Here is a 10,294-nt window from a genome sequence, read left to right on the forward strand (position 1 = left end):
GGAAGCTTAAATTCAGATGAAAAAGATGGTAAAAAGACAATTTTACCCTCACATGCATTGCACATGTCAAGACTTAACGGACTTATTTAACAGAAGTTTGACGGAGGGATGCTGATTGCAAAATTAAAATTATTAAAGGATGCGAAAATCCAAATTAGAAAGCAAAGGATGCTGTTAGCGATTTGGTGTAAAATATAGGGACCAACTGAGCAAACAAGTCCTTAAAAATTGATATTTAATGGTGTGTTTGATAAATATGAATGATTAAACACTGAATGATTCATAAACTGAATGATTCATAAACTGGATGATTCAAAGGTTCTGAATGATTTAGTTCTGAATGAGACTAAGTTGTTTGATAATCATTTTGAATAAACAATATGAATGGATTAAATCAACTTATTATCGTTTAACATTACCAAAAAAATTCAATATGGTTGTTTGATAAGTGTTATGGATATGATTTAAGAAGAACATTACATAAAATTTAGACTATTGATGGTTAAGAGAGTATTTCAACTCTGAATGGTTCAATACTGAATACTGAACCATTCACCTCCATATGTCATTCAGATGTCAGAAACAAACGCACTGAATGGTGAACATTTCATCATTCAGTACTGAGTGGTTCCATTAAGACCACTCTTATCTATGACACATGTCATGGAAAGACATTGATGCCACATCAGCGCCACCTCAGCAGCTTCTTCCTAAAACTTAACCCATCACACTCCCTATTATCCATGACATACACCTTTACCATCAAATGGACCCACATAAATTAATTATTTAACACAATGTACCACTCTGTATCCGTATTTTTGCAAATAAATAAAGCAAAGCTGCGTCCTTAAACATTGCTACGCAACGACATGTTGGTTCATAGTCATCCAAGGAAGCTCCATTGATATGTTGCTAGCAAAGGATTCATCCAACGGCTTGGAAGACTAAGCTCAACGGTGCTCCCGTTGTGACTAGTCTTAAGACCACTTGTATCGGGGTCAAGTGACGGGGTCACTTTCCGAGCTGGACACCAAGAAACGCCGCCACCTTCGGTATTGGTTCATCACTTGAACTCATTTTGGGGGTGTCCGTTCGAATGAAACGGGTGAATTCACACGCGTCTCTTCCACGTGGACGATGGGGATTGGCCATCCCTTTTTGACCGTTGGTGATTAAAAAAATTTGATTTGTTTTCTATATATACTACTTATCTATTTTAGTTTTATACACACTCATACTATCGTCATTCTTATTATCAAATTATATACAACCTACAAAATTAATTTGTTCACAATGGATAAAACATTCAAGATGCTCGAGTTTCTTATGGATGATTCGGATGATGAGAACATTGTTAGTTTTGTAAATAGTCTAACGGAAGAAGAAGTCGATGGAGAGGCAAGTAGTTCGCGAGTCCCTCGATCTCGGGTTTATATTGCTAGGGATCGTGAAGATGCGGCTATAAGATTATACAATGATTATTTTGCGGAGTCACCAGTGTATCCCGAAAAAAAATTAGACGACGTTTTCGAATGAGTCGTGAGTTATTTCTTCGTATTGTTGAAGGTATATCTAATTTTAATAGTGCCGTTATTCCTGATTATTTTATTTATTTTAGGGAACGTCCCGATGCAACCGGCCATCAAAGTTTGACAATTCTCCAAAAGTGTACAGCGGCTATACGTCAAATGGCGTATGGAACATGATTTGTTTGACGAATATATAAAAATTGGGGAGAAAACAGCTGCCTTATGTCTTGAAAATTTTTGTCAATGTGTATTTCATTTGTTTGCTAGACAGTATTTGCGAAAACTAACTATCGAAGATGTTGCTAGACTTTATAATTTTCATGCACAAAAACATGGTTTACCGGGTATGTTAGGTAGTATTGATTGTATGCATTGGGAGTGGAAGAATTGTCCTGTTGCTTGGCATGGACAATACAAAAGAGGTGATCAAAAAGGGCCTTCTGTTATGCTTGAAGCAGTCGCCTCACAAGGCATGCATTCTTTGGTATGGCAGGTTCGAACAAGTAACAACGACATTAACGTCTTGATTTTTTCACCATTGTTTAACACTATAAAAGATGGAACTGCTCCACTTTCACCATTTGAAGTAAAAGGGCGTCGCTACGAAAGAGGGTATTACTTAGGTGATGGTATATAACCAGATTGGGCTATGTTGGTAAAAGCGCCTCATAATCCAACTGACGAACCTCGTAAAAATTCAAACGGTATCAAGAAAGTGCAAGGAAAGATATTGAGCGTGCATTTGGAGTATTACAGGGTAGATTTGCAATGTTAAAAACCCCGGCGAGATCTATTGACTTCAACAAAATTAGAAGACATATGTATGATTGTATTGTATTACATAACATGATTCAAGAAAATAACGGTTTTCTGATTGGACGACGAGAAGAAAGAATGATACAAAGGAACCACCACGTCGGTTAGAAAGGAATTTGAGGGATCGAGATACAAGGGTTAAGGAAATAAGAGATAAACAAGTTCACAAACAGTTGAAGGCAGATTTAACCGAGCACGTCTGGAACTTATCATCTTACTTTCGTACAGCTAATGATGAGTAATTTGTTATGTATTTTCTAGTTTCGTTTAGGAATTTTAAAATTATGTAATTTTTCGTTTTAGTAATTTAAATTAATGTACTTTATGTTTAGTTATATTTATGAATTGTTATTCTATATAAGATATAGGCGTTTATTTAATTAATTCCTAAACGATTACATTATTTTCTAAAAAATAGAACAACAACATATTTTCCTAAAAACGATTACATTAATTCCTAACGGCTATCTTCAAACTACACCTTCATCAATCTTTGTAATCGCGAATATTGTATTGCTGAAACGACGGAGATTCAGGTACATCTTCATCTTCACTTTCCTCAATGGCGTAGATTTCATCCCTAAATTCGGTGTAAAGCGTAATTGGTTGATTACGTAACAAGGCTCGCCCAGTCAAAGCAAACCAATCGTGATCTTCTTCAAGCAGCGAGACAGGACCGTTGTGTTTTTTGAAAAACCATACTTGTTTGAAAATGTAAGGTATATCTTGCTGGAGAAACTCAAGCAGCTTCAAAAAATTAGGACACTTACGCACATCAAGTAAATAATCTCGTGATTCATAAGGTGTATAAATCATCAATTCTCGATCAAATTCACATCCGTAATGAACTTTTACGCAAACATTCAACGGACTCATTTTGAATTGTGTGTCTTATGATTTGAGAGTTTTAGAAGAGATGAAGTGTATGTTATGATTTGAGAAGAGTGGTTAAAACTAGCCGTTTTTTTTTTAAAAAAAGGGTTCAATAATATAGCCGTTATAATTTAAAAACATTTTTAAAATATAAATATAATCATAAGCGCCCTCTTGCTACCCATATGCGAGGCGCCGTAATAATAATAAAAATAATATAAAAGAAATTAATAAATTATAAAAAAGAAAAATAAAATGACACTTCAACATTTCACTAAAAAGTAACACTAAAAAAGAAACACCACTATTACTCTGTTAAAAAAAAACACTTAAAAAAGAAATAGGTCATATTCGTCTAAAAATTATAAAAATGCAAGTGATACAGCAAGAAACTTCACCGCCACTACGACAAGTGATCTAAGAGATAAACAAAATCACCCTAACTTTATTGTCATAATATTTACCCTTTTGAGACCGATTCTAAAATACTACTCTTCGTAAAATATAATGAGTATTACATTGGGTTGTACCTGCGCATTATATTTTGTACTCTTACCTGGTTTTAGAAGTCCCAGGTCTGGAAAAATAAGTTTGAAACAAGTGTTATCGACTTCGTGAGGAAGGTTTATCATCTTCTAAACTCCTCCGATTTTCCCCCTTTTTCTTTTTCCAACTCTTTCAGGTAACAACAATCTCTCTATTTGAACAATTTTCTTAATTATTAATATTTTTGCTTGTTTTGTTAGATTCAGGGCTTCATTGTCTTTTTCTATTATTTAATTTACGGCAAAGTTAGGTTTAATTTGAAGATTATTGTCTGTAAAATACTTGAATTTTTAGTCCATTTTTTAGTTTTAATGATTTAGAATTAACAATTACATTAAGGTACCGCTAATTCTTCTTAGATCTGCTCATGCGAGCTTACTTGTTGACCGTTTTGCTCACTATGACGACAAACATACACAGTCACAAAACAACAGTAAATTCGTGAGGTATGAAAACAACAACTTTAGGAGGAAAAAGATAGTTTTTAAACGTCACTTGAATAAGAAGCTCTGAATAACATTTGGAAAAAAAATGTGTTGGAAATATTCTTTATATGTTCATTTCCATCATACACTTTTTCACTATTTCATTATCATTTAAAAAAAAATTGTTATAATGTCAAAGTTATTTACATTCTATTATGGGGGTGTTTGGGATTGCTTTTTTAAGCGCTTATCTTATTATTGCTTATTTTTATAGCAGATAAGCAAAAGCAAATATAAACACTCCTACGATAACTATTTATCCGCTTTTTTTAAGGAATAAGCACATATGAATTAGCATGTTAACACCTGCTTATATTGTTTGCAGTGCTTAAAAATAAGGAATCCCAACCACCCATTATATTTACTGATGTTTTACATGGAAAATTTTAACCATAATATAAATATATTGTTTGATTTGTTTAACTTGTGTGCGTAGGTATACAAAATGGCGGGAAAGGGTGGGAAGGGTTTATTGGCTGGAAAAACAACTGCAGCAGCGGCAGCTGCCGCTAGTAAGGATAAAGATAAGAAGAGGCCGATGTCTAGGTCTTCTAGAGCTGGTCTGCAGGTATAAAATTTTGCGCGATAAAGTTGTGCTTTGTTCTTTTTGAATGACACTCTTTATTGTTCTGTTGCTATAGATGTTTATGTTCTATTATTGTGTGGGTGGTTGCATGTTGATTTGGAATATGCTATTTACAAGGTAGATTGCGTTTTGATTGTTAACATTGAAGTTATTTGAGAATGCGAAGTCAGAGGTTTATAAATGGTACATTAGGAAAATTATTGAGTAGTTGATTAGACTATTATGTGATATTGTACTAAATGTGAGTTCTTAACACACGATATTATTATTAATGCTGTTTTTTCTTCATTGATGCTTATGACTTTATGAAACGTGCTAAACGTTGTCCATTGATGTTTATAAGAAGTGGTAAACGTTGTCCATTGATGTTTATAAGACGTGCTAAACGTTGTCCATTGATGTGTATAAGACGTGCTAAACGTTGTCCATTGATGTTTATAAGATGTGCTAAAGTTTCCCGGTGACGTCTTAAGATGTGCTAAAAGTTTCCCGTTGTCGTCTTAAGATGTGCTAAATGTTGGTCGTTGACGTTTATAAAATGTGCTAAAAGTTTCTCATTGCCGTTTTTAAGATGTGCTAAAGGTTCTCAATCATGTAGTATGTTGTCTTGAAATGATGTGTTACAAAAGACTACTCTAGACTGAAACTGAAGTGAAGTTTTGTAGTCAAAATTGTATTCACATCAATATTGTTTTGAAGTTTCAATTTTTGATACGGATTTGACTACAGTTTGGTTTGTTGGAGTTACATATACAATTTGTTTTATAAGTCACTGTTTGTTAGTGGTGTCAATGTTTTAATACAGTTAATGTGGGAACTGGGAAAGAAACTGAAAATTTCTAAACACAAATATGACTGGAGGATTACTTTATGAAATTTTGGTTGTCATGGTTAGGAATATTAGAAAATATATTGGGATGTAAAAACGTGGCATCTATTTCATCTTGACTAAATAAATCAACTACTAGGCTACAAGACATGGCTGCAGTTTCAATTGTTTGGAACTGAACCATGATTGTGTGGTTCAGTTTTTACAAAAGTTGACCTATTGAGCAGCAGCTCTTCTTTATTTTTCCTTTTTTAGATGTTGACTAAAGATAGAATGTTTTATCTCTAACTTTGGCAATCTGTTACCCTAATTAAGGACCTGGTTACCATGTATTTGAGGTGGATTGTTACCCTAAAGGGAAGAAATTAGGGTGGCATGTATCCAAGGTTAGAGAAAAAAACTATGATACCCAAATTAAGGAAATGCGCGTAGTATCTTAACCTAAATGTGATTTTCCTTTTGGATTTAGAGGTCTTTACTGAAAACGACAATTGAAATGCATATGAGATATTAATCAACGTTAAGCAGTTGCACCATCGGAACCTCACAAGAACCTCACAAGAGTTTCATATGTTTTATATAGCTCGTGTAAATATGTATTACATTTCCTTGTGCGTTATTTATTGCTCCTTTTTTTACATAACATTATTAGACAGGAATATGTAAGGTGGCCAATTGAGTTGGGTTGGTATAAGGTCAAAACAGGTGATTTTGTGGTATGATTCAAGTACTAGCTTTTTAGATAATAGTCCTATTTCATTAATTAAAGCATTTAGGAGGTGTTATTATGTGTTTAAATACAGCATGGGTGACGCTTGACCTGCTTCCAGTTTAGCTATATTTTATACATTGCATATTTACTTGTTTGGTATTAAATATATCAAACCCGATAATCCATTTGTCCATGAACCAGCAATTAGTAGTGTGTGTGTGAGTGTGTGAGTGTGTGTGTGTGTGTGTGTGTGTGTACCACTAATATCCTTTTTTATACATATATTCAGTTTCCAGTTGGAAGAATCCACCGCCATCTGAAAACAAGAACATCAGCTCATGGGCGAGTTGGAGCGACAGCTGCTGTCTACTCAGCCGCCATTCTGGAGTACCTGACGGCTGAAGTGCTCGAGTTAGCCGGAAACGCCAGCAAGGATTTAAAGGTGAAGAGGATCACTCCACGACACTTGCAACTCGCAATTCGTGGTGATGAAGAACTCGACACTCTGATTAAAGGAACCATTGCTGGAGGTGGTGTCATTCCTCACATTCACAAATCTCTCATTAACAAAACCACTAAAGAATGAATGAGCACTATTGACCGTTTTAGTTTAAAAACGCTTGACTTGTGACCGTTTTAGTTTAATATCATCCGGGATTGTGACAAGGATTCATGTAGTTTGACTTTGACTTTGACTTTGACTTTGACTTTATGTATTCCTTGGTTTAGAAATTGTACATTGCCTGCATGCTTATCGTCTTTGGGTTCTGGTTTATTTCATGTTAGCATTTTATTAAATTCGTCAATCATGATGGTTGTTGCCTTAAAATTAGTCACATGATCCAATAGGAAACGGTCACGTACTGTTTTGGATCAACCGTGTATATCAGAGTTAAAAATAATCGTCCTCCTGATACTGATAATGTGAATACAGATAACCTTGTAACTTCAACTTTTTATGTGTGCAACAGATAACGTGTTACAACAAAATTCAATCCTACATAAGGGGGTAAAAGTTGTAAGGTTTTCCCTGTTCGGGTTCTCCGGGAAGGGCGAGTAATCATACCTCATACTTTAACAACCCGTCCTAATCCATCTGGACGAATACATTACATTTGGTTACATCGCGAGGTACTTGACCTCTATATGATACATTTTACAAACATTGCATTCGTTTTTAAAAGACAAACTTTCATTACATCGAAAGTTGACGGCATGCATACCATTTCATAATATAACCAACTATAATTGACTTAGTAATAATCTTGATGAACTCAACGACTCGAATGCAACGTCTTTTGAAATATGTCATGAATGACTCCAAGTAATATCTCTAAAATGAGCAAATGCACAGTGGAAGATTTCTTTCATACCTGAGAATAAACATGCTTTAAAGTGTCAACCAAAAGGTTGGTGAGTTCATAAGTTTATCGTAAACAATAAAATTCATCATTTTGATAGACCACAAGATTCAAATACAGTACACCTATCTCGTGTACGAAATCATTTTTCATAATGCTTAGCAGAGTAGGTTCGTATCCTTTTCTCCCCCGTAGGTTGCCTCGCGATTTTTAAATAATCGTGCACATATCTCGTGCACAAAACTAATACACATAACCTGTGTATAAAAATCATTCTCTCGATACATAACATTCATTTCGATTTCATTGCTCAACATGGTAACCGACCTTAACATATAATGCGCATCAATAATATCCCGAAAACAGAACATCTCGTCTGTATAATATATAAACTTCGAAGTACTAAACACCACGCCCACTAGCTCTTCCGTCTAGTGAACATTCTGGGTGGGGGTGTTAAACCCGGTAGCTACCTTTAGGATTCACGTGAATTAGGGTCATACCCGTTTCTAATTCTTAGGTTACCAAGCAATAATAATCAGGGGAAAATATATTCATCAATTGGTGGCAATTATCATGTCCACCTAATTCAATAATAATCAACATAACTTCTGTCTGTATAATAATTCATTCGAGGAATGTTTTGCTTGTGTCTATCTCGTCAAACATTTATAAAAGTATCTCAGTCCAAAAATATAGATTTCAAAGGCATTTAATAAAGCAGTTGTAAAACAGTTATAAAGCAGCGCATGTATTCTCAGTTCCAAAAATGTAAAGAGTAAAAGGGAATCAAATGAACTCACAATACTGTATTTTATAGTAAAAATACATATGACGAAACTGAACAATGCAAGGTTGGCCTTGGATTCACGAACCTATATCATTTGTATATTTATTAATATACATAATTGTAGTCGAATATATATATATACAATTATTAGTTACACCATTTTTATATTAGTAACATATATTTTCAGTTTGTGTATACATTCAAAATGATTAATATTTTTATAATTATATTAATATATATGTATATCTGTTTAGTGTTATATTAAAATACCTAATTGGTTATATATATGAATATTTATATAAAGATTGTTAATATAATTAATTCATATGTAATGTTATTTATAAATATATTTTTACATCAATAGTAATAAAAGTTGTGTTTGATTATAATGATAATATCAATAATAATAATACTGATGATAATAATAGTTATAGTAGTAATAATAATAGTGATAAAAATAGCAATAATGTCTCTACAAATAATACTAATAATAATAATAATAATCCTAATATTAATATTAATTGAAATGATAATTTTTATAAAGATGTTATTTGTAATAATAATATTAATAATCTTAATAAATATAGTACTTTTACTAAAATGATACTTTTCATAATAATTTTAGCAATAATAATGTTTATAATAATAACAATAGTAATAAAAACAATATTGGTTTTCATCATAATAATACTACTAATAATATCCTAAATGATGATATTAATGATAATAATAATAATTATAATGATAATAATAATACTTTATAATAAAATTTACTTCTAATGATAATCATATTAACAATATTAATAATAATATTAATAATATTAATGATACTTATTTATACTAATGATAACAATAATTGTAATACTTATAACTATAATTATGATAATAATAATGCTAATGATAACCATACTAATAATAATCATAATAATAATAATGCTAATGATAACCATAATAATAATAATAATCATAATAATAACAATACAACAGCAACAGCAGCAGCAGCAACAACAACAACAGCAACAACATCAACAACAACAACAACAACAACAACAACAACAACAACAACAACAATAATAATGGAAATAAAAATAAGAGGTTACACCCTTTGAAAATCTTTTATAAAAATATTGCCCAAGACCGGGCTCAAACCTAAGACCTCTCGTTAAATCGCTAACAATCCAAACCTTCCACTGCCCATTCCTTTCCGTCTTATTTCGTACTCCATTTATAATTAACCCATTAATTCTGTTTCCCATATCTTCTTCACAAAATCGATTGGTCAGAGGATATAATTATAACAACAATTAAATTATTGTTTTGGTTTAGGATTTGTAAAGAAACATAGTAACAATTGTTCTTGAATTGATTGAAACAACAAAAAAAATATATCCACTGGTATTCTGCTATCGCGAAAACAAAAAGAAACAAACTCAAAACTTGATTGTGAATTCAAGATCGTTTTAGCTCACGAACTCTTCACGAAATATGTTGCAAATCTTTATAGAAACATTCTGGATCGTCAATTAAACTTAAAGCTTTAAAATGGATTCGAATTTTGCCAAAATCAATTCGTTTGACTTTTAAATTTTTAAGTTTGACTCCGAAATTTGAACTCGATATAAAGAATTTGAATTTGAAACTCTACAGATAGTTTAGGTGAAAGATTTCTAACACTTCTGCACTTTTAGATTTTAAAAACGATTCAAAATCGAGCTTTTGATGTTCTTGGTTAATAACAGAGGGAACGATTTGAATGTTCTTCAA

The 10,294-nt window shown here is 32.5% G+C and overlaps 2 protein-coding genes across 2 annotated transcripts; both read left to right on the forward strand.

The window, feature by feature from the left end:
* Positions 1–1,296: 1,296 nt before the first annotated feature.
* LOC139854222 (uncharacterized) lies at positions 1,297–2,169 on the forward strand. Its single transcript, XM_071843539.1, has 2 exons — positions 1,297–1,502; positions 1,800–2,169. The coding sequence occupies exons 1-2, from the start codon at positions 1,297–1,299 to the stop codon at positions 2,167–2,169; spliced, it is 576 nt and encodes a 191-aa protein (XP_071699640.1).
* Positions 2,170–3,806: 1,637 nt separating this feature from the next.
* Positions 3,807–7,066, forward strand: LOC139852837 (probable histone H2A variant 1). Its single transcript, XM_071842173.1, has 3 exons — positions 3,807–3,903; positions 4,689–4,820; positions 6,669–7,066. The coding sequence occupies exons 2-3, from the start codon at positions 4,698–4,700 to the stop codon at positions 6,963–6,965; spliced, it is 420 nt and encodes a 139-aa protein (XP_071698274.1). The 5' UTR covers positions 3,807–3,903; positions 4,689–4,697; the 3' UTR covers positions 6,966–7,066.
* Positions 7,067–10,294: the final 3,228 nt, after the last annotated feature.

Source organism: Rutidosis leptorrhynchoides, chromosome 6 (genome assembly GCF_046630445.1).
Source record: "Rutidosis leptorrhynchoides isolate AG116_Rl617_1_P2 chromosome 6, CSIRO_AGI_Rlap_v1, whole genome shotgun sequence".
In the NCBI taxonomy this organism is placed as follows: domain Eukaryota; kingdom Viridiplantae; phylum Streptophyta; class Magnoliopsida; order Asterales; family Asteraceae; genus Rutidosis; species Rutidosis leptorrhynchoides.

What these genes read in the sequence shown, in the direction of transcription:
- LOC139854222 (XM_071843539.1), top strand. Translation starts at nt 1,297, where the DNA reads ATGGATAAAACATTCAAGATGCTCGAGTTTCTTATGGATGATTCGGAT. An exon ending in TATTTTGCGGAGTCACCAGT is followed by an intron (nt 1,503 to 1,799) that starts GTATCCCGAAAA and finishes TTTGTTTGCTAG; the next exon opens with ACAGTATTTGCGAAAACTAA.
- LOC139852837 (XM_071842173.1), top strand. Translation starts at nt 4,698, where the DNA reads ATGGCGGGAAAGGGTGGGAAGGGTTTATTGGCTGGAAAAACAACTGCA. An exon ending in CTTCTAGAGCTGGTCTGCAG is followed by an intron (nt 4,821 to 6,668) that starts GTATAAAATTTT and finishes ACATATATTCAG; the next exon opens with TTTCCAGTTGGAAGAATCCA.